Below are 27,581 nucleotides of genomic sequence, written 5' to 3' on the forward strand. Positions count from 1 at the left end.
GCATTTGGTGGCACTGTACGAGTCTGGCAGAACTTAGTATGTTTGGGTTTCGATGGTCTGCTATTGAGCTTGTGTGTCTATCTATACTGTGTGGATAATCATCTGAGGTGCGGTCCTGTGACTGTATATTTATTGCATGACCTATCATCATTAAAGCAAAAGGCAAATAAAGCTTATCCCATCGTTGATGGAAAGTGTTGTCCTGTTTTCAGTAACAATTTTGTAGGAAATGTATTTCTTGGTATGTATTTTATCAGTCAAATAGAGTTTTTAAAGGAGTTTTAAGCACAATCAGTGCATAGTGAAGATACAGTTATGTTAATATGTTTTGATCATTAAAATGCATAATTTCAACTGTAAGCAAGCTAGACATGATGAAAAGGTGTGCAGCTCATCATGTGCCTGTTGCTACAATGTAGTGCTGTGCTGAAGTGTCTGGCCACCCTGGATGGATGTGTTCTTGCTCCCTTCTTTTTGAACCTTAGTTACAACTCTGCAGGATTTCTCTTACAAGTACTGCTCAGTGAAAGCACTGTAGAATTGCATTTCTTATGTTTAAATTTCTTATATATACTTCCCACAGAAAAATGTTCCATTACTGTTTTTCTCTAATGTTTAGTGCATTTTTTCCATGTGCTTTCCTAGATTGTATTTTTGCTGTAGTTGCTAAAGGTTAGATAGATTAGCACAACCCTTCTGACAGTATTTTTGCTAAGTTTAATAAGCTACTATTTGCTATAAATCAGTCAGTATGACTCCACTTTAGGATCTTATTTTAAGACCAGCATCTTACATGAAACTTAATTGTGTATTTTTCTCCCTTCAGCAAGTTACATTGAGCGACCTCAGCTGATTCGAGCAAAAGTGCCAATAGTGAAGTTCAGGGATAAAGTCAGGCAAGTATTCTGTTCAACATCATTTTTTAGACTCTGACACGGGGGAAGTACTCTGTATGTGTACTGTCCATGTGAGTAGTCCAACTGAAGTCATGCTTGGTTTGTGTTGTACTATAGTTGTCTTGCAGATTTGTACAGCTAGTGTGCAGAGGCCGTCAGCTTACTTCCTTGATGGCCTGAAACACCTCTTGTGATTGAGATGCTGTTTAGTTTCTGTGATGTGAATTACTAGCAGTACATCATGTATTTCTGTGGGTTATTTGTACATAGTGGACTCCAGTTGATGAATGGTTTGTGACAGAAAAACAACAGTGGTAAGAAAACTTGTGGAAGATTATTTTGGTTGTTGTGCAAACATAACTATTGAGCTACTTAAGGACTAATTCACAGCATTTACACTATACAAACAACACTAAAACAAACTTTAGTTTCTTACGATGATGTCGTGTTCTTAATTAAAAAGTCTTTATTCATTTTAGAGTATTCTGATGTCTTCTAGGGAGGTATTCTAATGAAGTAGTATTACATGTTCTATTCACAGTGTTGGTACTAATTTAATGACCTTTTTTAGAAGGGGGAAGTAACTGGAGAGAAATGGATGTGTTGTATATTATTGTAGTCATTGTATCACATGAAAATGAATAATCAAGGGATGTACTAGGACAGAGAACAATGTATTTCTTATTGTGCTTGATAAAAGTATTTGACAAAGGAAAAAAGTCTGCAAAGCACTCAGGTTGGTTGGGAGTCTGAGTAATGTTCAAATCTTCCTATATTTATGGGTTTAGATTTTGTAAGACTTGTGTGTCACCTTCATATAATAACATACCTTGACTATTCTTTGCAAATAGGACTTTGAACCACTCTTACCCTGCCTATACACTTCTAAAATTTTGCAACCCTGTCTCTGTCTTTCAAAAACAAACAAGTCAACTTCTCTGGCCTCTCTTTATAAAAGCATATCACAACGTGTTGTCACAATATACCTTTATCAGGGCAGAAACCCTGCTGTTCCAAAACTGAATCTGTCATGTTTACAATTTGAACTAATAAATATCATCCATTTAAGCTTTTCTTGCATCTGAGATTACACTGGTTAGGGTTTTTGCTTTATACTTTATTCATTTACACCTAATCCCATATTTACTTCTGTACACTTGCGTACTTTTTAAAAAATGGAATAATTTTTATCTAGTAACTTTCTCCTCTAAGTACGGAAGGTTGTTTCTCCCTTGCTTTCTGCAAGTATTAGCTTGTCAAGCTAAAATTTGGGTTATCTTTTTTTTGTAGTCTTTCTCAGGAAATAATTCCAATGCCGGCTCTGCTACCAGACAAGCCTGTGATTAATAAGATTTCTGTACTACGAGGATGCAAAAGCTTCCTCTTCCGCTACATTTGAAGTGCAATTGGCTCTTTTCCACTCCTTTTAGTGCTTTTGGTAGAAATTGAGTCCCAACAATACAAAACCTTTTTCACTTGCCATAATCGCAACATCTATTAAATGTGCCTATTAAAGTACAAAGTAACTGCAGTAGAACTTGGTTAACCAGCATCTGGTAAATAGTAATCTTGTCACTTGGAATTACACATGCAGCCTGACATAGTCCTTTATATTTGCATATACAACTAATACTCTTATTGTTGTTCATGCTTATTTTTCCTACTGTCAAGCAGTAGCTCAAGCTTGTTTATTTCCCATACTATTATGTACTATGCTCCTAAAACATCTAAGTCACGCTTGATATTAAAGGTTTAAAATTATGTAATATTTTTGATGCAAAGAATGTTTTAAAGTAGTTAGTGATGTCAAAGTTCTATAGGCATCAAATTAATGTGTTTTATCCAGTTTAATAAATTCCAGGCCCACGTTCCCCTTCAGATAATTCAAGAAAATCTAAAGGAATATTTAGGCAAACAAATGCTATGTGAATGAGACTTCGTTATGTAAAATGGAAGTAGCTTTACATTGTAGATAGCTACTTCTTCGCCAGTAATAGGCTTTTGTGAGTTGCAGTGTTGCTATAGCTTATTAACTTGAATATCACTTCTTGAGTACTGTGAGTAGATAAGCTCTATATGCAGTATGAAATTCAAACTTTGGGCAGGGTGTGGTATAAGTAAACCATGTAGTACTTGTTTACCTTGTTCTTATTTGTTGTTAACTGTTTTGTGCTGTTATTAAAACTGTTTTAGCACAAAACATGCAATATTTCCTAATAAACAGTTTTCATTTCAAAGTGCTTGCTGATTCCCTCTGACCATCATTGCAGAAAAGAGATTCTTGCATTTTGACCTCTTCGAATTCTCCTTCTCAGTTCATTGGCATGATTTCCTAAACTGATACCTCAGGGAATCCTTCCTGGCATCAAAAATTGTGCATAGTAAATCATGCAATACAAGTCTAGTTGGGAGAAAGATTTGTTAAAAATCCAAAACATACTCAATATATTAAGTTGTCCTAAGTTCTAAATTTGGATCTACACATGTTCTTTATGTAAAACAACAATTACATTTTTATAACAAGGGAATTCAAGTCTATTGGCAATTCAAGTACTATAAACAAAAGTAGAGTAGAAATCACAGTATCAAAACTGTTTGAAAAAAATTCCTAGGGTGTTATCTTGAAGTTATTTCTCCACCTCTGTCACTAAGTAGGTAATAAATATTCTGAAACTGAATACCATGATGCTTGATTTATTTTGTTCTTTCCTCCCCAATAGCTGTGTGGAGTTTGACTTGAATGTAAACAATGTTGTAGGAATAAGAAATACATTCCTTTTGAGAGCCTACGCATACAGTAAGTTTTTAATGTATTTTCTTATTTCTATAAATGCTAGTGTTTGAACTTTGTATTTTGGTATTGATAGACTATTAGAGTTCTGTTGAATATAGTAGGTTACTGTATATAGTTACCTAATGAGCTGCATTAGATAGCTTTAAGATAACTTCTTGTTGCTCACTCTAAATATATGGAGAAAACTGGTATATAGGCTAAGTATGTTTTTAATTGTTATCTTCTGAATATTATTATATTAAAAGATTCTTCATATTAAGGTCCACATATCTGCTACAGGGGCGTCTTCAGTATTCTGCAGATAACGAGAACATTATACTAATGATTATCTAGTGGTATATCTCCAGTTTCTTTTATTTCCTTACAGCCACTGATAGGTAGGTGTGGCCGATAGCTGGCTGTGTCCATATGCTGTTACAGAGTCTTTCCCTGGAAACTCCAAAATGCTGCTCAGTTTTTATACTAACCCCAGAACAAAACTGGTTTGTGTCTCCTCAGGAGTTTGCATTTTAGGGAGAGATTGTGAAACTGACTTCTGAAGGGGAAATAATAATAGCAGCAAACTTGGTGCTATAGGAAGGTTTTCTTATTTAGCATCATAATGTCATTTGCAGTTAAATACAGGAGTGGACCTCAGGCTAATTCTTCTAGGCCATTTGTGGTTCTTCCTTTACCAACTTCTTCGGTTCTTGTATACAGGAATTCCTTTCTATTTAGGGTAGGAAGTTATCAGTAGAAGTTAGCTTCAGTAGTTTTACTAATATTTCAGTCAGAGTAATTTCAGTGTTCGACACACATGTTACTAAGAGAGTCTACAACTTGTCCTGGATCAGCCGTTAACTGTAATTTCATCGTACATCCAGGAATGTGTATTCATGGAGAAAGATCCCCTTTCAAGCTATGAAAAGGTTAGGGAAATAATCTTTGTAATTCACGGCTATAGGTGAGGGGTCACTTCCCCAAGTCTGATATTGATATAGTTGTTCCTAACTTCTGCCACGGATTTCCCGTATTCCTCTCAGCAAATCACTGTAGGGCAGACAAATCCAGATACAAGAAGAGCAGTGGAAGGGGTCCTAGTGTCCCACCTTTTCTTCCATTTTGCCTTGGTGTCAACTTCTATAAGGTCAGCAAAATTAACTTCATATCTCCTGATTAAGGATAAATACTGCTGTTTTCTTGAGATCAAGGAGTCAGTAGCTAAAAGAACCTTTTCAATCACAAGCCTATCTTCTCTATGTGCTAGACCTATTCAATAAGCAAGCTATATCAAGCATAGTCAGTCTTGTCATCTTTGGCCCAGAAAACTCTCGGGTGACTTGGGGCAAGCAAAATTATCAGACAGTCTCTTTACGTACTTTTAGAAGTCATATCAACCAGGGTGAACAGCATTAAAAGTATTAGCCTGCCCACTTAAATTTGTGGCTGAAGGGCTTCACCGTGTGTGGGAGAAGAAAAGGTCAAATTATCTCTCCTGTGGAAGATGTATGGGTCTCTGTGTTGTCTCTGTTCAGAACAAATTCGATGCTCAAGGAAACAAGGCTGGTTATCTTAGTGAGCATGATAAAATGAGAAATATTTCTGTGGATATGCTTGTGTCTTTTTTTGAAATCAGCCCTTCTATGTTGGTGCATAGATGCTGTAGAAGACGTCAGAGATGATACGGCAAAGTGAAGCAGAATGTCCACAGAAAATTTAGGTAGATTAAGGAGAGCTAGAAACTGAAGTCTATGCTGTTGTGTTATCAATTGTTTGCTTAAGGAGGCATGTCTGCAATTAAAGCAGCAATTGATGGTAGGTATTTTTCAATTAGTGGAAGCTCGACCTTTGAGCAAATGACACTACTGATGATTTTCTTGAGGGGTTGCTCAGAACATATAAGGCATTGCAAGGCCATCATAAGGCACTTGACTGAGCTGATGGTCTGCTTCCACGTATCTGCAAATAATAAATTAAGAAAGCTGCAAGGTCCCTAGGAGGTGGTGGTAAGTGACATCTCCCTACAACACATTACTACCTTAATTACAAGGCTGTCTATATTCCCCAGACATTCAGATGAACCTACCTGGAATATAACTGTATTTGTATCTTTCCTCATGAAAAGCATATGTCTTGATTTAATGAGTACTGTATCCCACATCTCATCTCCATAAAAAGCTATTGAGGACAAGGCAAATTTAAAATTAATATTTGTATACAGGGCTTACTGCTTTCATGGATCCTGGGGAAAACTTAAGAATGTGCTCTGTGTCCTCCAACCAGGAGAATTGTTTTCCCTGTCATCAAAGTTTATATAACCTAAATAATTAAAAAAAATTAGGTGTGGTCTGTTCTGGCAGCAATGTTAATTTAGGGAAAATTAGTACAATGAACTGGACAAACCTAACAATAGAATGTTAACTACTACATTTACTGTGTCTACTTGAAGGTAGAATGTGACACTGCTACATTGACTGATGCACGCAGTTTTGCCTTATCTGCAAATTACCTGGCATACCCCTTGTAATGTGTCTGTGGATCTTACTGTTAACAGTATCTTGCTTATCTTTCTCTCAAAAGACTGCTTCCAAATGCAAATAATTTTTTCTGACTTTTGTAAGATAGATGGTAGTTGTAGAATGAGTAAGTAAATTCTGTAAAATGATTGCAAAAAGTAACCTTAGAATACAAGAGTATCACATTGATCAAATAGAAACAAATGTTGGTTGATTGCTGTCTGGTTAAATATGCTTTTTTTGAGATGTATTTATTTTGCTTGCAGTTGAGAATCGAGTTCGTCCATTAGCAGTTGTTGTTAAGAAGTGGGCAAGTTTTCATGACATAAATGATGCCAGTCGTGGTACTTTAAGCAGCTATACCCTTATATTGATGGTTTTGCACTATTTACAGAGTAAGTATTTTTTTAACATGTTGAAATTGTCCCTTTTGAGTTCATATTTGTGTAATTTTCCTCTTTAATAAAATTAAACACCATGAGGAGTCATCTTCCACACAGAAATATCTGAAAATAAAGTGGGTTTATTCCACTTAATGCTACATTTTTCTTTAAGAAGTGGACCTCTTCTCTGGAGGCTGAGTTACCAGCCTTTTATGTTTAAAAGGTAAAAAAAGCTTACTTTTAAAAGGTAAAAAAAAATGTACCTGCAGGACATTATGTAACTATAAAATAAACTCAAGCACTAGTTAACAGAAATTCACCTTTAGCAAAGGGGAAAACCTAAACATAACAATTTCAGTGGTTTTTTTTTCCGTTTACCCTTTATTTTTTGGTTTACCCTTTTTGTTTTGGTTGTTTTACGCTTCCAAGAAAATTCAAAGGGACAACAAATGCTGTGGGGTCATTTTTCTGTCTTCTGGTGAGCAAAGGACTGAACATGGGGGACATCTATATGCAAGAATGCAGTACCACGTGGTTAGTTTTTTTTCTACTGATTACTGGTCTAAGGTGACAGATGTCAAAGATGATTAGAAGATGGGATATGTGATTGACAGTGGTAGCATCTTTTCTTGTTACTTCACTATATTGAAACGTTGTACGTCTGTATGGAGCTGGAGAGCTTTACATGAGAAACTAAGGATCCCTGTTGAGAATTCAAGAAATCCATGCAGTCCAGAAATGTTTTTGAGATATAGGTTGAAATGAGCTTATTCCTCTAGTTCTTTCTTTCCTTATAGGAAGTCTGTGTCTGCGATTTTTGTAGTTTGCAGTTCATGCTTAAGACTTGAGGATTATAATTTAAGATACCATTTAGCTCAGTATGAGTTTCTTGGTTCTTTATTGAGAGATAAGTGGCTTCAGAAAGGAAGGCAAGGAACCCCTGAAGTGTACATCTTGTGGAGTAACATGCCTGTAGAAATATTTTCTTAATTCCTGTCAATTCATGTACAGACTGTATTTTGCTGCTTGCTTTCATTCTACACCTTTGTTCTAATATTTTTGTAACACCCTGATTATTCTTGTTCATGTTATTTTAATGACAACTGATTCTTGACATTTTATAGAGAATTAATTCCATCCCAGCCAAAACCAGCACAATCGTATCTGTGGAGAAATTGTGTAGGCTCTCATTTTAGATTTTTCCCCTTTGTCAGTTTGTGTAGGTTTTAATTTTTTTTTTTTAAATCAGGTAGAAATATTGTTTAGCTCCTCTGACAGCTTGCTTAGCCTGGAATACTTGCTGTAGAGTGGGTAGCTATACAAACTCTGTACTAGGGTGGAAAGTTTTTTATGATAGTTGACTCAAGCTGGTAGCTGGCTTTCAGCTGAACAGTATCTGTTGTAGAGGACCTGGGAGGCCATTTGAGTATTTGGGATCCAGTTGGCTGGGTTACTTCTGAATTCTTTGACGCCCATACTGGGTGCTTGTTAATGTACCAGTCATGAGGGCAGTAGGACATAAGTTAGTGTATTCAGTGCCTATGTTTTTTTAATCTACAACTACTGTGGTGGAATTCCATAGATTTCTTTGTTTCTGTGGAAAGATGAAAATGTGGCCAAGGCTGTTGTCACAGCTTTGAAATCATACTGTAGGTGACTGATTCAGTGTAGATCCTTAATACACACGTGGGAAAAAAAATCATTCAAAAATGTTGATTTGGAGGAAATGAAATGACAATGAACTTAAAAATGGCAAAGTGCTTATTAGATACAAGACTGAAAATGTTGGGAACTACTGGATGTGAAGATTGCTATGCAAAGGTGAAGCAGAAGCAGGAGAGGATAAAAAGTATTTTTACATGGTCTAGCAATTAGTGACCACCTTAACTGTGACTTGATAAGCATTTGATAGTGTAACACTTTTAATGGAAACAGGCCTTTTCATTTAGAGATTTATTCTCCAAATCTATTTTGACTGTATTGCAGTTACTCTAGAGACTGTAATGGGTGCTATGTGCAGTCATGGATAGCCAATTACTGATCTGTGTATAAAAGTAACGTACAAAAGGAAGGAGAGTAGGAGTTACAAGGAAGTTATAATATGTAGGCTGGCCAGCATGTTAACCGTGCAAGCATGAGGGCATTTGCTGTAGTCTCTTGTGGCAGCTACCACATCTGTCTAGGGAAGGGGAAAAAAAGTTCAAATAATCCTTTTCACACAAAACTGGGATCAGCCAACTGCCTGGGAAGGATCAGCAGTCTACAGAGCAAAGAGGAGCCTTTCACCTTTGCTTCATCAGCCTTTTCTACTAAAAAACTGGAAATTCTCCAAGATGTTGCAGAAATAAGATGCTCTTGCATATTTCTAAACACCCACAAATAAAATGAAAACATTATTAAAGCAGCAGTGATCATATTCTTAGCAGTCCTGCTAGTTAATGTAGTATACTCTCTGAAGGTGTCCCAAGCATGTTCTGAGAATTCTGCTGTTCTGATTCTTAGTCCCTCTGGAAAAAGGATTCTGTAACATGTCATCCTCTGTGAGACCTTGTCTGAAGGCTGAATGAAGTCCCAAGTGAAAGTCCTGTGTACTGAACTTAATTTATCATTCTCCCTAGTGAATGGTGTAAGCTAATTGTTTAAAAAAAATTGCTGAAGACATGACGTTAAAGCTTTAGTATGAGTGCTCTAACAGTTCTGTCGCTGCTCTAAGGCTTGAGTAGGATGTGAATTCTTTGGAATTTTTTTTCAGTCTCTCTGTCGGACTGCCTAACCTGGGAGATAAGGTTTTTTTCCTGTTATTTGTATTGTGCAATAGATGCTCTCCCCATCCATGACTTTCATAGAAGTTACAATTTTGTTCACTTTGTGTTTTTAGTATGCTAATGTCTGCATAATCTTTATAACCTGTTTGCTGTTTAGTAGACCAGCTAACAGCATTAGACTGTATTTATGTATTTTATGGGGATTTTGCGAACAATGCCAACTAAGTGTGTTGGGCATTTTATCTTTAGGTTACTTTTGGAGGCTCAGTATGTAGTACTTGCAGCTGAGGAATGTGTACTTTTGCAGTATGTGGAGACTTCCTATGCTGTGATAGAATCATATTGTATTAGATGTAGGAAAAAAGAGTGACACACTGATTTTTCCTTTAGGGGATCTAGATGAGTTTTTTGTAGCTATGAATTAATATGAAGTTTAAAAGTGAAGTCATACCCAGCTGCTATAGAATTTTTGTCTCTTACAAGTAGTAGTACCTTAGTAACGGTTGCCCTTAGCTGAATTAACTCCTTGTATTACTATATACAAAACAGAGTAAGAAAGATCTGGTGAATAACTTTTATTTTTACAAAATGTATGGAAGTGAAGTTCTTGATAGATGATTTTAAGATGGAATTTCAGTCCAACCCTTTGGTGTAGTTAATATGATATTTTTTCCAGTGACTTACATGAATCACAGCAACTTTAAATTTATTTTGCAGCCCTACCTGAACCCATTCTTCCATCTCTTCAAAAAAATTATCCAGTAAGTGTTTCTTATGATTTACTACATCACATATGTGTATGAATCTGCTTATCTAAAATATATGAATTCTTAGATATTTTTAATGCATTAAATTAAACACAGTCTGTTACCCTGGTCATTGATACACTAAACATAAGTGTGAAAAAGGTTATTTACTGCTTGTGATAATTTCTTTAGTGGAAACAGTCTGTTATGTATAAGATTTCACACACAGTTGGAAATGAGTACTAATGAGAGCTGTCGACTTAATGCTCTTTATGCTGGTCTGAAAATGTCCCTATGTCATCTATAACTTTCTGATTCTTATTTCTTAATACGCTAAGTAGTGTTTTTTGCATCCATTTCTGTACCTTCCCACAGCTGCTGAGCTGCCTGATATTTCTGGGTGCAGAGAGTGAATGATATGTTTACTAAGGAAGCTTTTGAGATCGCTCAAAAATTGGCTTCAGTCCAACAAGAAGACAGCTTTTGGGGACTTTGCTATTATGTCCAGATCATACTCTGTTGATTTCCAGAGAACTCTGTGAATCGGTGTGCTTTGAGCCTCTGCAGCATTAATTATTGAGACTTAATCTAAAGATTACCTAGAAATAAGAGCTACCCTCCTAAATACTTGTCTGGGGACAAAAGAGCTATTGCTGAATAGTTCTATGCTATAACTTACAGAAATTCCTCAATTTCTTCCTCCTTACCTTTCCTCTCACATGTCACTTTCTAAATTTTTCTTTATTCATAGTTGCCATAGTTTATGCCCCAGTCTACATATGGTTTTTACTGTTGCTGATAATTGTGCTGAGGTAGTATCAGAAAGCCATTCTTTTGCATATATTTCCTGTAATGCTGAAATGGGAGTATTTGATGGCACTATATCTCAGGGAGGAAATACTGTGGTGTCAGCCATTTTTGGTAATTAGAATAATTGACATGCAGAAGAAAGCTTTGAGCTACAGTACACTGCAGTTTTATTTCTATTTTGTAAACATGCTTAGGGATACCTGTGCTAAATTTTTATGGTCTCTATTTTTTCTTCTCATTTTTTACTGTGCTATATACCTTCTAATTTCTTCATTATTAGTGCTCAAAAACATTTGGAGCTGTTTTTCATTTCTTGTAGACTTAGCTTTGTCTGGTAGGGTTTTTGAGTTGCTATATTTGCTGACTATGTTTACTTAAAGCTCATATGCTGTAGTATTTTCTGTTTGGTGTATGTGTAGCATGTAGTTTAAAAAAACAACTAAGAATTGGTAACTTTTGACTTTTCTGTAATAATAATGCATACATTTATATTGGTAGTGTATGAACTATAAAAAGGCCTTCAGAGCAGTGTACAAATATTAACAGCTTAAATGATTAAAGCAAAAGTATACAATACCATAAGCTGGAAAATCTGATGAATTGATACTAAATGCAAGGTTTTATCTTGTGTCGTGTAAAAGTGGTAAATCACTTGCAGGTTCCTGTCCTTCTAGAACACTGCTGTAAGAATAGCATTTTTTTACCCTGATTCAGTGTAGATTGTAGTGGTGGTGGTGTTCTTAGTTACCCTGCCTTTGGAGAATGGACTAAATATTCTAGGAGTGCTAATAAAATAAAAAGAATATTTTATACATGCTTAGTGTAAAACCAAATCAAAACTATGGATTAAGATTTTTTTTTAAATTATGCTAGAAATTTGAAAACACATTTTTGGTCTACTGTCTCCATTAAGAATATGATTAAGTATTTAAAAATTGTGAACGTTATAATTTCTAAATATTGATATTGCAAAGAAATTTAAAATGAAAATGAGAAATTCGCCAAAACAATTCTGGTCTTGTAGCTTGCAGTAATAATTACAAAGCACTGGCAAATGTCAGTATCCAAAGAAACCAAAGAAACCTTGTGCTTGTAGCTTGTCAAAGCTCTGTCTCCATCCTAATACTACACATATATCTGCAGCTCTTTCTGCAGCTTGAAATACTTATACACTGTGGAGGAAACTGCTTGTTTTGCATTGTAGGTGCCATGTAAAAGAGAGATGTTTACCTTGAGTGAGAAACAAAAGGCAGATTCGGTGACTCAGTATATCCCCGTGTCCCTTTCCTCATGAGCTGTTACACTGCTAATGCTAAATTAATTTGTTGTGACTCTTCTACAGCTTTCTGTAGGAATGGGCATGGATTGACTTTCACTCTAGTATCTGTCTGATTACCTTTGGGCTTAAAACTATGTTATATACTGCATAACACAGGAACAAATGTTCCACCTTTAGATCTTTATATGATGTGTATATGCTTTTTACGTTTGTCTCCATGTTTTTGGTGTGTTCTGCTGGATTGTAAGCTGTTAAATTCTGAGCTCTGCTAACTATTATAATAATCTATATGCAGTGTTGTATCACGTGAGAGCAAGACTTAAAATTTTCCATAGCTGAAGAATGGCCTTTTTTTTGCAGAAGGTGTTGCACAAGGTTCCAGGAAGTTTTGCTAGAATTGGCAAAAGGGGGCAGGAGTCCCAAACTTTCCAGCCCTGCTGGTTTGATTGCTAACCATATTTTTCTCAGAGGAAGCACTGTGAGCTGTGAACGTGGAAACAGTATTACAGTGTATTGTGCTTCCAGTGATATCTAGTACTATAAAGTTTGAGTCATGCCTGATACTACTCTTTAAAATAAAAAGGAGTGGGAGGGGAGATACAGTAATGACTGAATAGGTTCCCTAACTTACCTAGATGTATTTCTTTATCTGAATGTAAAGCTTGCTCTTGTGTGTTTTGGATTAATTTCCTTAAAATACACAACACTGATGTGAAATGTAGTATCCTGGTTTTAAAAATTGTTTCTCTGGCAAGAGAACATATGCTTTCCTCCATGTACCCCTGTCTCTCAGAAGAACCTAAAGGATGCAATGGGCACCAAGCAGTATAGCACATCTAAAACCATGTTAATTTAGTCCTGTGTAGATTCCTTTTTAAGCTGCCAATAGTGACTTTTGTTTATAGCAAACCTGGCTTTTTCTTTTATTCCCCTCACCCCCACACCCCATCAGCCTGCTGAAGAAAGGCATACTTCAGCTTCAACGCTGTATGTGTGTATTCAGCGTTTTTGGATAACTCCTTTGTTTTTTTTAATTTTTTTCTTTCAGATAGGTTGGCTAGAGGGGGTGCTGCTGCAATCTTTGAACTCATTATGTGGGAGGATGCAGGTTCATATTAGAGCCAGTGGGTTTCGTATGCAATTTTAACTCTGTGCTGTGGGAAAAATAAATTGGCCCTTCCTTCTGGATTGTTTCTGTACCACAGTTACGGGAACTTGGCAATAAATGCATTAGCTTCACAACCCTATCTCAGTTCAACTGCAGCCAGCTCAGTGCAGGCTACCTTACTGAGCTTCTGCTCATTTGGTTTACTAGCATGTAAACACAAGCCTGGTTCAGAGATTCTCCCATGTTAAAATTCTACAGTAAACAGAAAGCAAGAAATGATCTGGGACGCTCCTGGACAAGATTATTCTACCTGAGTTCAGGGGGAGTAACTAGTATCTAACAGAGAAGCACAAGAGAAAGAGTCCTTTTCTAAGGGTGTAAGTTGTCCTTGAATTTCTAATAAGCAAACGATAGGCAGCTTTTTTTTCTGTGAAAAATATACGCACCTAGATTAAGGCAGTGTGTGTGTGCGTGTGCATGTGTATACATACTCTCTGATTTTATTTTGACAGGAATCTTTTGATCCTGCTACGCAGTTGCACCTTGTTCATCAAGTTCCATGTACCATTCCTCCTTACCTCTCGAAAAATGGATCAAGCCTTGGAGATTTGTTAATAGGCTTCTTCAAATACTATGCCACAGAATTCGAGTAAGTAATAAGCTCATCTTAGTGTTTTAGAATATGCAAAACTTTGATTTCTTCTATTCAGTATATCAACACTTTATAACCCTTGAAGAGAAAGAATAGTAGCAATGCTGGAGTGGTAACTGACAGAGAGGGAATGGGTGAAAAGACTAAAGGGCCACAGGAATGCTGATAAAGAGTGTCTGACATCTTTAGCTTAGTCAAGCATCCTATCCTGTAAAACAGCTGCCAGAAGTTAGAGAGGTTTGTCCTTCAAAAATAGCTGGGTTTAGTTATATTACACTACTATAAAACTGGTTATCCATGTGTGAGAAAAATCCGTTCTTAGTTGTAGTTCAAGGTATTGATTGCGATATTAATTATTTGGACCTTAATAGCTGTGCTTGTCCTCTGTCACCCTGAGTCAATGGAAGTGACTGACCAGGTTGCTCCTTACTTTGACTATAATATACATCAATATAGGCCACAGCTAATGAAGAATTCTCCCTTATATAATTGGTTCACTAACAGTGTAGGTGTGCTGGAATCTGAGTTTAATTTTGGCATCTGGACTTTCTTGTAGGAGAGAGGGAGAAGCTAAAGTTTCGAGGGCATCTGAAAGCTGTAGATTACGAATACTTTGCTGTATAAAATATCAAAAGCTTGTATTTCAACAAGCTTAAATATCTCCTGAAGGACTTGTTTCTCAGGCAGTTGGTTCATACATGTTGCTGTCCTGTGTATGTGCATCCTATCCATTTCCTCGAGGAAGAGTAAAATGTAACTGCTGGATACTCATGATTTTTGAAGTGTTCATATTTTACTACAACGTAAGAAGTGAACAATCATTAAATCTTCGTAAGAAAACATCGCTGGGGTTGAGCAGATGAATCAATGCTGTGACCAGCAACTGTTGTTATCTCAAACCCTTCGAGCCCCGCGTTGGGTGCCAAAAATAGACTGTTGTGGTTCAGCCTCAGCTGGCAACTGAACACCACGCAGCCGCTCGCTCACTGCCTCCCCACCCCTGTGGGATGGGGAAGAGAATTGGACGAGCAAAAGAACTTGTGGGTTGAGATAAGCACAGTTTAATTATTACAATAAAATAATAATAATAATGATTATGATAATAATGACAATGTTAATATAATAAAATGGAAAAGGAAGGGAAAGAAAAGGGGGAAAAACCACAGAAACACGAACGATACAACGATACAACCTCTCACCACCCGCCGACTGACGCTGCCCGTCCCCGAGCCGCAATTGCTGCCTGCCTCCCCCGGCCAGCTCCTCCCAGGTAACATACTGGGCATGACGTTACATGATATGCAATATCGCTTTGGTCAGTTTGAATCCGCTCTCTTAGCTGTGCCCCCTCCCTCCCGGCTTCTTGTGTACCCGGCAGAGCACGGGAAGCTAGACATGTCCTTGACCAGTACAAGCGCTACCCAGCAGCAGCCCAAAACATCTGTGTGTTATCTCAACATTTTTTTTCCATGCTAAGTTCAAAGCACAGCACTATACCAGCTAGAGTGAAGAAAATTAACTCTATCCCAGCTAAAACCATGACACTGTGCAAACTAGCAGAGATTTTGTCCAAATGCAGGAAAAATACTTAACTTTCTGGTTTGGGTGCTTGTGAAACATAGTCAAGAGCAGATTTCTGCATGAATCAGTAGCTGGTCCAGGAAGACTTTTTTCTACTTGCTGTTAAGACATGCAGGATACACTAAGGGGTATGAAGACTAAAAATGCTGCAATATCAGTACCTGAACTGATGTTAATCCCTGAGTATTTTTTTCATTATCATCAATAAGGAAAAAAATGTTACCTAAATTTCATCAGAGGCACAGGGGAGCTTCTGGTTAAAACAAAGCTTGAAAAAGTGGACAGTGAAGATAGGAAGGGAAGAAAAGATATTTAAAAAACAGTGAACCAAATAAAATAATCTGACTTGATTTTCCACTGTTAAGTACCTGTTAAACGTTTAAACATTTGACTGGTGATATTCTGTTTAAAAAACAAACAAGAAAAAAGCCCCCACCCAAACCTCTGAAAAATAGCCATTAGAATTCCTGTGTTGAAAATGTTAAATAGCTGAGACATCATATCAAGAAATGACACACGTAATGCAACAACTGATATTATTTTTAACTCTTTCTGCTACAGAAATAAAACTTAGTCAGGTGTACTGTTTACTTGACTATCTGTGTATCCCTGACAGCTATAAATCGTGTTTGAAAGGAGCACAGGAGGTATGTCTCAAAGGTACTAAAATTCCATATAGTTTCATAATAACTGGTAATTGGCTGGAGAAAAGAAAACCCAAATTAATGCTCCTGCTGGGGAAAAGGCAGGCAGACACAGTGCTTAAATATTTTTTGTGTGTGATAGCCAGCTGGTGAGAACAAGTGCAGTGTCATACTATCCACAGTATCTTGTTATCTTTGCTTTGAGTTTACTGGTGGAAACGATGTTATCAGTGGGAATGAGGATAGGAGTTAAATACAACACAGGGCTCTGTTCTGCCTTTCATGGAATAACTAGTATTTTACTCTTGAATGTGTTGAATATTTTCATTGCTGTGATAAATTTTTTTTCTCAGCATTTGCTTTCCCTGTGAAATAGATTATATTTCAGATCCTGTGACTATTAAGTTGGGTCACATTTAAATGACCTGTACTGTGCCAGTGAATTTTCGCTTCTAAACTGTAATGTATTTGATGAAAAGATTGCTAAACAGGATGCTACTTCAATTTTCATAAAAGTGACTTTTGTAGATTCCTGTCTATGGAGTAGGAGTCAACACTACCAGGTTTGATACACAAGATCTGTTTTGCTGGAAGAACAGCATGCAGTCAAGAATGATCAGATCATGTGTGAAGATCATAATTTTGGACAGAATGAGTCATTGACACCACCTGCCTGGAATGCATAACTGATCAAGTATTTTACATGTATTGCCCAGGAAGATGAAGGGAAGATGGAAATACATTGTTTTAAACTTCCCCCTCAGTCTAGCAAAGGCTAGTAGGTATTTCAGTTAAAAATCTATGCTTTTTTTTTTTGATGTAGTGAATAATATTTGAGGTCAGGATTGGCCCAAAGAGTAGGGCACAAAGGAAGAAATGGGAGTGGCACAAAGGAAGAAGCAGGAACCTTGCATGCTGTGCAGCCATGAATAAGTTTTTGTCCTTGTGCTATATTTTTCTCCCTTATGCTTTTAATCTGCTTTCTTTGCTTAGACTATAAGGTCTTTCAGAAAATTACTGATTACCATGTATTTATCCAGTGCACATTCCACAGTCCTACTCTGGGATTTTCTGTGTTTTCATAAAAAGTATTTTATCCACCTTCATAAGTTACAAGAAATGATTTGGAAATTGCTGCATATATTGGACTTAGACACTATGTATGACAAAGCTTGATTTGCCGACATGGCTGTATAATTAGTTTGCCCTAAGAGTCTACATAATGTTTTGCATGATGCAGCTGGCTAAAAGTATGCTTATAACTCCATTTTAACTTTAAGTATTTCAAACTATCAAAGGTCTGCTGATCACACAGTGAATGTGACTAAGTGAGAAGTGTATGGAGGTGTTCTCAAAAGAAGGTATTTGGAAACTGGTCCGTGTTTACCAGGCCCTCTGGAGAGAGTGTCTGGTTTCATTTCTGCAGCTGTGAGTGAAGGCAGCAGGTTTTCACTTGGATGTCTCTTTACAAAGACAGACCTTGATGCAAGGCCTTACTCCCCTGAAGTTAACTGCTAGGGAACTTGGAGATTGTACTTTGGGGCGACACTTCTCTTAAATTTGTTTCCAGTGAGGTAGCAGTTGTTTAAGTTCATTCACTGATGAAGTTGTATTTGTTGGACATGATAAAAGATTGGTTTCATTACCATGACAAAATACAAAATACAGTTGCTCATGGCTCTTTTCGAGGTAGAATTTGTCAGGTAATAAAGGGATCATTTTTCATAGTGTATTGAATTAAATATGCTTGCACCTTGTACCCATCTTAGTGTGTTTATGCAAGTGACTTTGGCTTATAAGAGCACTCTGGAAAAGATATCCTTTTTAATCGGTTTGTAGTGTACTCATACACACTTACACCTGGAAATGCATGGTCTTTTTCTTTCAAATTCTTGCCTTCTCCATGAGGAGCACATACCTAATATGGGCAGTGACACCAGAAATAACTGATAATTGAAATAGTTGTTCAAATGGTTATTGTTAACTTATGGATTGAAAGTGTGTACGCAGAGAATATTTGCTTTGTGTTGGCAATAATGAAGTTATCGTGTGCAAGCCAAAACAGTTACAATAGATACACTATTGGTATTAATTTCTAATTCAGGCTGACTTTGGTATCAAGGCAGGGTTAGTGGAGGCTTAATGAGACTATTGGATAAAGTAGTTGGTTTCAAGTTTAAATAAAAAGCTGTTTAAATAGCTAGAAATGTCACTTTTGTTGCTTTTTGCTAAACGAGTGTATTATAAATGCATTTATTTTTTTGCTGAGGAATCAAGCCAAGTATAACCTAGAGAAAAAAGAAGTTGAGAGAATTAAGTTTGAAATGAAACAATACCGCCTGTCTTTTTTGTGTTTGGGTGTTTTTTTGAGCAATTCATCTGAATTTCTTGTTAAGCTTGTGTTGATGGTAGTTTGTTAAATAAAGACATGATAGGAAAGTATTTGGTGCTTCACAATATTTCTAATGCTTGCAAAATTAGTCTACTATGGGAATTCAGGAGAGGGAGATTGATGGGTTAGAGTGAAAGCTTTAGTTTGCATTGAATGCTAGAAATGATAATCACCTGTACCAATTTTCTAAAGAATACATTAAAAGAAATCTAAATATACACAGCAGTAGGTGAATAAGTAATCTGAGGTATCCTAAACTATGCTTCATATGCTGTGTCCTGCACCTTTTTTGAAATAGGCCCTATTCATATCCTTAAATAGAAGAATAATGTACATGTTCTGTGGAAGTATAGTTATTCAAACAGCTCACTTTTGTAAGTAGTTTTAATCATGAGTTGTATCCAAGATAATTTGTAGAATTACAGGCATGGATTTTTAGCTGGTATAAAACTGTCTTATCACCACTGACTTAATGGAGTTATGACAGCTGACCTGTAGCATAGGGAGCACAGAATTCTTCAAAATTTAACTGATTAATTATAAACTGTATTTTGATTTACAGTTGATACTTGCAGATTTACTGCAGGTGGTTGATGCATCTAGCCAAGCGCCTCTCTTCCTGCATTATGTCAAAAGATTGATTCAGTCAGGAGATCATGTCAGATGTACATAACAGCAGTACAGGTAGCAGCACGCTACCCAGCTATTTCTAAGACCCATTTAGTCAGGGCATATGGTGATGCATTGCTGGTGATCCAGGCAGCTTGCTGGTATGGTAGTTCCCTGTTTTAGTTAAGAGCAGCTGAAAACTGGGTAGATAAGAACATAAAACTGCAAGTGACTGCTTTGGCTTGCAATATATTTGGCATATCATTGTGCCAAGCATCATAAAGATGCTTGGCACATTGTAAAGATTGCCCTGTAAACTGCATGCTGTTCCTGTTTCAGTGTGATCATTTCCTGTGGTTTTGTTGTTGTACCATTGCGTGCAGAATGCAGTAGAATATCTTCAAATGCGTATTTGAGTTGTTGCTCTGCTGTTACACTTTTAGGACATCTAAAATTCAGAATATACAAAGTGTTAGTGCTTTCTAATAATAGGTTCCTTGCACCAGGAATGCTGGCCTGTAAGCAAGCTATCATTATATATATACTGTTGAATATTTTTTTTAAATGGAATGCAGTATGTGAGTTCATGTGCAGGTAAACTCCTTACATTCTTGTTCTTCCCACAGAAAACTCTGAAAGATAGATCTGAGTCTGTAATTTCTTTTGAACTTAAAAATAAATGTAGGGGACCACATTCAGGTTGACGCTGTTTTTTGAAAAAAATAATCTGTTGTGAATATGTTATTCATGGATACCTATGATGGTCTGTTTTGTGGATGTTTTCATAACTACAGTTCTGCTTGTGGAAAATTTTTCTCATTTCCTACCCATCATTCCTTACTCCTACATTGTAAATTATGAAGATTAGACTGTTTCACAAAATTACTCATTTTTATAAAGTACTCTGTTATCCCAGCTTACAACATAGCAACTGAACAATTTTTAATGTAAACTGATGTTATTAATTTAGTATCAAGTGTTAAAAGTTCTGCAAATTTTTTTCCTTTTTCCTAGTTGGAACCATCAAATGATTTCAGTTCGTGAGGCCAAAGCTGTTCCAAGACCTGATGGTATTGAATGGAGAAACAAATTTATTTGTGTAGAAGGTAAAATGTAAAGCTGCGTTATAATTTTTAACCTTTAAGACACTAAATATATACATCTGTTAGACTTTACCTTGGTTGTGTTTTAATAATGCATGTGTAATGTATTTATGTTGAAAATGAAGTTTATCAAATGTAAATAGTTTTGGAAGCAGTCCTGCCAAAAACATTTGAGAAGGAAGCTTTAAGTTCTATGGTGTCTAAAAATAGTTCTCCTGACCTTTTCTTCAAGAGCACTTACTGCGTTGTTACTTTTGGAACATGGATTAGGACTTTGACAAGGAATGACCTTTACGAGAGTAGTGTGTATTTTTCTGCTCTGCAGAAATAGTCCTAAGTTTTGCCAAGATTGAGCTTCTGAAAAAACACAGCAGCCACATGTTCAGATTCCTCTCTAAGAACATTCTTTGTTCTGGAAATGCTCTGGCATCCCAAATCCTAGCAGTGACTAGATTACGTGTATGTCAGTCCCCTTCTGGCTACTATTTTTGGCTGGCTTGTTAATGTACAGTTTCTGCAGAGACTGTTAGGATGCCCTCCAGAACTGGAGGGTAAACCCAGGCTACCTTTGGAGCTGCAGGTCTCAGCCTTCTTAGTGCAGGCTGAACTGGGCAGTAGCACTGCAGGGAACCTGCTTCATGCGTTCTTGATGCCTTTCAACTGCCATGGGGAATCTAAACGGAGAAGATGAACAGGTAGCATGCACAGGAGATGAAGCTTGGACCAAGGAAAAAGAAGATAATAGACTGAGAGTAGGATTGGCATGTTAGGAAAAGTGACCGAGAGGTGTTGTGTAACTGGAAACAGTGAACAGAAGGAGATAAAGAGGAGTGAGAATCAGAATGCAGCAGCTGAAGGGGAATTGGTTGCATAAGGAACTGTGGAAAAGGAACCAAGGTGGAACTGGAGCAGAATTAGAAGTAGGTGGTTTAGGACACAGGGGTGAAGAGGGCAGGTTTGAAATGGGAGAGGTGGCCTGGGCCCTGGCTGTAGATAAATGGAGGCTGTTAGAGTCAGGGTATCAAGGCTACAAGTTTTAGGATAAAACAGGAATAGAACTTGGGCACGAGCCAAACTGTATGGAGAGAGTTTAGTTAGAGAGTGGAAAAACTTTCCTGGGGGAGGAGAGGGATAAGGCAGAAGTCCTGCGGCTGGAGAGACGTTCCTCAAGACTACTGGGCATGGGAGTGCACCCATGTGTGTGCGTGTAGTTTCCTGCATGTGTGCTAGCTACTCTGAGCAGAGAATAATTACCTAATGGTGAAGTTAGTTATTCTGTGGCCCAGAGCTCACCAGCTTGGCTGTAATCATATGGATGGCAGTGTGAAGCCACATGATGGAATTCCTGTTCTTTTTTTTACTTCTGGGGAGAAAAATCAACTACCAGTCAGGGAGGAAAAAATACACTGAGAGATGACTGCACGCTTGGCTCTACAGTCCCAGAGTTGAGAAATGTGAGAATTAGAGTATTCTGCACAGCTAAAATGATTTGAGATAATGCAGTACAGGCATTGCCAAGGCTCTGGTCTGAATGTGGGAGGTGGGAATGCTGGGCAGCTGTGTCTGCTGCTGTCACATGATACTGATCTGCTGTGTTGCTGAGGTCTGTTTCAAGCTCTCAATTTTATTTTTTTTTAATGACATTACAAAGTGGTTGAATAAATAGGTTTTCTTTCTGACAGGTTGGAAAATAGAATATCAACATGCAAAATAGCCACTTTAGAATTGTATTAAGTGGGCTTAATTACGTACAACCTTTCCTTAAGAGTATATCTTGCATTTGCACTATCAAAAAAGCAAAATTATCTATATGTGGCACATCTGATTCCTTCCTGTTACAACATGCTTCAAGACTTTAGTGAGAGTGGGGTTTAGCCTCACATATCAATTTTTTACTTCTAAATTGGAAGGGAAAAATCAGATTTCCTATTTCAACCCAAAGTAGGCTTCATGTTTATAATAGCTGTTAAGCAGAGCTAGTTTGACAAAGTACGTAGATAAACTTCTGTGTACTTTGAGAAGCTTTTAAAAGCTAGCTAAACATGTCAGCATGTTATGGTTTCCAAGTCTTTGTCAGATTTTCCAGTTAGCGGACTAAAATTTCAGTAACTGGTATCATTGCATATATTTTTTTAGTATTTTAAATATATTTGTCGATAGACTACACAAGTCTATGCCTGCAAGTTGCCATAATTGTGTGTCTAGCACTGTATTAGGCTTGCTCAAAGAAAAAATTTGTTCTGTTTCAATTTTTATTGGCCGTAAGTCTGATATTTACTTGTGTTGCTGCTGTTAGAGAAACAGATACAGTAAAGATAGTCTTTTCAGACAGTTTAAAATCTGGCAGGCTATTATCATTATGGGGATACAGAGAACACTGCTTTAAGCTAATGTTTGTGAACATTCCTTGTCAGAAGCACTAAATTGCTAGCAACTATTCTGGTTTCAGTTTAAATCTTGTCTATATCAAATAATATCATGCACTCGCCTGTTGAAAAAGACAGTCTGAAAAAGCTAGAAACATCAATTTTGTGAGACAATTAAACTGATTAAACTGACAGTCACCTAGGGAAACTGGGTCAGAATGTCTAAGCTGCACCTGATTCATGCTTGTACTTTTAAATCTTTCAGATCCACATGTTAAAAATGATTCTAAAAATGATTGTTCAGAGCTTGGCTTGCAGTAGTTCTGAAGTTTTATTTTTGTTTGAAAGGATGATCCCCTTTAGCCTTTCCCTCAAGCAACAGCATTGAAGTTGTATTCCTTTTTTTCTTTTAATATTGTCATCTGTGTAGGAACAAAATAACTTATGATGGACTCTCACTGTCTTGACGGCTAGAAAATGTAGTGTTGTAAATAGTAGGTGATTGCAGAATTACTCTTGCTGCGTTCCAGGGAATGAGTTTGTCTTTTGACAGTCAGTAAATATGCAGGAAGAATAAAGGGAAGATGTGAGTCAGCTTCTGTGAGTAGACTACCTTTTTTCCCACTGATGGTTTCAGAAGACTGAAGAGTTTTGTTCTTGTTGCTTTAAAAAAAATATATATCTTGAACATGAGGCACATAAAGGTCCTACCATTAAAGAAACAGTTAACATTACATTTAAGACACACAGAAGAAATGCAGTGCTGCTTCACATGGTAAAGGACATGGAATTCTTAGTGACAGTAGGTAACTGTCAAATTATGTGACTAACTTCAGAGGAGTGTGTACCTTTTTTATTTGATTGCCAGTATTTTGTTCCAATCTAAATGTATGATGCATTCTAAAGTAAAATAAATCTGCCTGTAAACATGAATATATATTGCAGAATAGGTATGATTTGATAAAATATATTTTTACAGCACTTGATACATCTTATATAAAAAGTTATAGTAAATATTTTACTCTACTCTTTGTATTTCACTGAGAAGCTGTTGAATGAGGTTTATCTAAAGGGAACAGTTCCAAGAGACACATGTGTAGTAAGTTGCAGACCACTTTAATATGCAAAATCGTTTTCTGCTTAATAGCCTGTGATGACATATCAGTAACAAATAATTACTGATGCATAAATTCAGCACAATCATAGTGTGCTTCAATAGATGTAATAACCTGACTTTGTTGTGTATTACAGACCATTAGATCATTTAGGGCTTGGGGCTTTTTTTGGATGGATGTTATGTAGAAATAAAGATTGAGAAGCAAAGTAGAATCAGCCGCTCAAAGCACTCTTGGGAAGCAATGATATGTTGATTCTTCTGGTTTTTTTTAACACGTTAATGTTTGTGTTTGATCTTGCAGAGCCATTTGATGGGACAAACACTGCTAGAGCTGTACATGAAAAACAGAAGTTTGATACTATCAGAGCTGAATTTCTGCAGGTAAAAAGTACATCTCATTTAATTTTTCTGGTCACTTTGGTTTTCAGGATTTAATTTATGCAAATGCTAGTCATGATCCTGCCTGTTTCTGATGTTTGTGTTATGAATATTTTTATGCTTTGTACTATATAAATAATAGAAATGTATTTCTAAAAATTGTCATGGGTAATTATTTAGTAAGAGTATTTATTAATGTCTGCCATGAAGCATCAGGCTTAAGTTGAAATGGGTACTTGAAATAGTAAATCTTTTGTCTTAGATTTTCTTGTGTGTATGAAATTCTAACAATAGTTAATAGCTTTAGAATTACAACTTCATCTTCATTCATTATCTCTTCCTACATGAATTTGACTGGTAATAATATGTTATACTCTTACTATCCCTTTTTTATAAATATCACCACCAATGGTTTTCTGCTGTTCTTTGACAACCAAATTAAACTGGTACTTTTCTTCTGGGTGGCCACACTCATAATTTTAGAACATGAGTAGTTCAAACTGGAGCTTTTGAGCCAGGGGAGGATGCAAGGAAGTGCTTGAAGCGAGCAAAGACTTAGACCTTGGTTAAACATCCTTCTTTTCCCTAAAAATCCTAGCTACCAACTCTTTTGTGCTTGCCTCCTATCATAGGCATTGCATTCGGAATTGCAGCTCAAATTCTAGTTTTCTGAGATCTCTGACTATTCATAATGTAGTTGTGACTAGGGATTAGTGCACAAAATTGCTTCCAACTTTAACCAAGTTAGACTCCCCTAACTCCCCCCATCATTGGAGACTCCTCTTTACTCTAGTTAATCAAGTGCTTAAACATCTTGAGGGCTTCTCTGGCAAAAAGGAAATCAATGCCAGATACTTGTAATAAAACAAAGGCTATAAAGTGTTGCCTTAGTCAGAAAAGCATTACTTTTTTGCTTTGTAATTCTCTTCAGAAATACCAGTTTCCTTCTGTTTAACCATGTTAGCATACAAAGTGCTGAACCATTCTCATAAAATATTTTATTTACATAAATGGTTTTGTGAATCTGCTAAAGCAGTGGTTTTCAAAGTAGTTTGGGCTCTCTCACTGTTCTGTGAAATCAGAGTGAACTTGTCTTTTCAGAGTTTTCAGTTGAAAAATTATTTTCAAACCTGTGTGGGTTTCTGAAAAATGTAAAAGCAGTTGTTAGATCCTACGTGTCTGGAAGCCTATATACTAGAGTGTATGGCCCTGAAAAAATTTTCTCTTCAGTAGGAACTGTAAAGAATCACAGTTGCCTAAAACTGCAGGTATTCACTAATATCTTGCACTTTTTTTAGCCTAAGGAATCTGTCTCATTGTCCTTGAGTGATTACTCTTCCTGTGGTTTTCATGTCATATTTTGGTTTAAACGAATTCTGCATAAAGACAGGAGGGTCTCTGCAGTTGTTTGCACATTCATGGCCTAACAGGTGGGACAGATGTGTCTTGGAATTCACACTAGAATACAGATGAAAAATTGAAATGTATTTCAAAGACACAATTAAGTTCTGGAAATGTCAGAATATAATATCTTGTATCAGGAACTTTGACACGTGTGAACTTGAGACAATTTTGCAGTCAGAATATCAATGTAATGCTTAAATAACATTAACATCTCAGTCTCCACAAATCCACTCTCTTCTTGAAAGACTGTACCTTCCTCAATAGGTCATTGTGTTGTGTTAACCTTTTGGATTTTTTCTTCCCTTAAAAAAAAAAGAAAACAAAAAACCCAAACAACCCCACCCCTCACCCCCCACCCCAAAGAAAAACCACCCCAACCAACCAAACAAAAAAACACAACCCCACACAAAACCAAACCTCTTTTCTAGAATGGGAAAAATATCAACCATATTTTTGTGAATCTGTGAGGCTTAATGCTTACAATGGTATTTAAGTATTAATGGAAAAGATATTTAGTCTATAAAACCTTGTACTTTTTTACCCAGTCTTGGCAGGTACTACGAGACAAGAAAGACCTGAACTGTATATTACCTTTAAGAATGGCCATTAAGAAAAGATAAGCGGAAGAAGTTCGTTTCTTCTTATTGGATCCTGCTGAAAAAAAGAACAGTATCAAAATCAAGAGGCAATTTCCCCGTGTTTTTTCTATGACATGTTTTTCTCTGTAAACTTTTGTTAAGGAAATGTTTATAACAAAGATAGCATATTTTATTACCCACATTTCTTAATACAGCTGTTAATTCAAAGATAGGTTTTCTGGAAATGCTTGTGGTGTTGACTTCTAGAAGAAAATAAAACACCAAATCACAAGAATGGATCTGTTGTAAGGAAAGTATGGGGATACACTGACTTGTTTTCACAATCTGTATAATCATTAACTCAGACACATATAAGCCACGAAATAAAGACATTCAGCACGGAACAGTGTGAAAGTGTGACTATATCACAGAATGGTAGGGGTTGGAAGGGACCTCTGGAGCTCATCTTGTCCAACCCCCCTGCTTGAGCAGGCACACCTAGAGCAGGGGGCACAGGACCGTGTCCAGGTGAGTTTTGAGTGTCTCCAGGGAAGAAGACTCCACAACTGCCCTGGGCAGCCTGTGCCACTGCTCTGGCACCCTCACAGTGAAGAATTTTTTTCTCATATTGAGGTGGAACTTCCTGTGTTCCAGCTTGTGCCCATTCCCCCTTGTCCTGTCATTGGGCACTAATGAGAAGACCCTAGTCCCATCATCCTGACACCCACCCTTTAGATATTTATAGGCATTGATAAGATCCCCCCTCAGTTTTCTCTTCTCCAGGCTAAACAAACCCAGGTCTCTCAACCTTTCCTCATACAGGAGATGCTCCAGCCCCCTGATCATCTTGGTAGCTCTCCACTGAACTTGCTCAAGCAGTTCCACATCCTTCTGAAACTGGGGGGCCCAAAACTGGACACAGGACTCCAAATGTGGTCTCACCAGGGCAGAGTAGAGGGGGAGGATAACCTCCCTTGATCTGCTGGCCACACTCCTTTGAATGCATCCCAGGATACCCTTGGCCTTCTTGGCCACAAGGGCACATTGTTGGCTCATGGTCAACTTGTTGCCCACCAGCACGGTCAGGTCCTTGTCAGCAGAGCTGCTTTCCAGTAGTTCAATCCCCAGCCTGTACTGGTGCATGGGGTTGTTCCTCCCCAGGTGCAGGACCTTGCACTTGCTTTTGTTGAATTTCATCAGGTTCCCCTCAGCCCAGCTCTCCAGCCTGTCCAGGTCTCGTTGGATGGCAGCACAGCCTTCTGGTGTATCATCCACTCCTCCCAGCTTGGTATCATCAGCAAACTTGCTGAGGGTCCACTCTATCCCATCGTCCAGGTCCTTGATGAACATGTTGAACAGGACTGGACCCAGCACAGACCCCTGGGGAACACCGCTAGTTACGGGCCTCCAACCAGACTCTGCTCCATTGATCATGACCCTCTGAGTTCTGTTGTTGAGGCAGTTACCAATCCAACTCACCA

At 37.2% G+C, this 27,581-nt stretch overlaps 1 protein-coding gene across 7 annotated transcripts in view; it reads left to right on the plus strand.

The window, feature by feature from the left end:
• The window catches only part of TENT2 (terminal nucleotidyltransferase 2), a 40,734-nt gene extending 14,230 nt beyond the window's left edge, over positions 1-26,504 (plus strand). For all 7 annotated transcript variants that reach the window (XM_075079349.1, XM_075079346.1, XM_075079344.1 and 4 more), the window contains 8 exons: positions 827-896; positions 3,617-3,693; positions 6,452-6,580; positions 10,051-10,094; positions 13,789-13,925; positions 20,169-20,260; positions 24,042-24,121; positions 26,068-26,504. In XM_075079349.1, the coding sequence (XP_074935450.1) occupies positions 827-896; positions 3,617-3,693; positions 6,452-6,580; positions 10,051-10,094; positions 13,789-13,925; positions 20,169-20,260; positions 24,042-24,121; positions 26,068-26,142 (704 nt within the window). In that variant the 3' untranslated portion in view covers positions 26,143-26,504. The remainder of the gene's footprint in view (positions 1-826; positions 897-3,616; positions 3,694-6,451; positions 6,581-10,050; positions 10,095-13,788; positions 13,926-20,168; positions 20,261-24,041; positions 24,122-26,067) is intronic.
• Positions 26,505-27,581: the final 1,077 nt, after the last annotated feature.

Source organism: Phalacrocorax aristotelis, chromosome Z, assembly GCF_949628215.1.
Source record: "Phalacrocorax aristotelis chromosome Z, bGulAri2.1, whole genome shotgun sequence".
Classification (NCBI taxonomy): domain Eukaryota; kingdom Metazoa; phylum Chordata; class Aves; order Suliformes; family Phalacrocoracidae; genus Phalacrocorax; species Phalacrocorax aristotelis.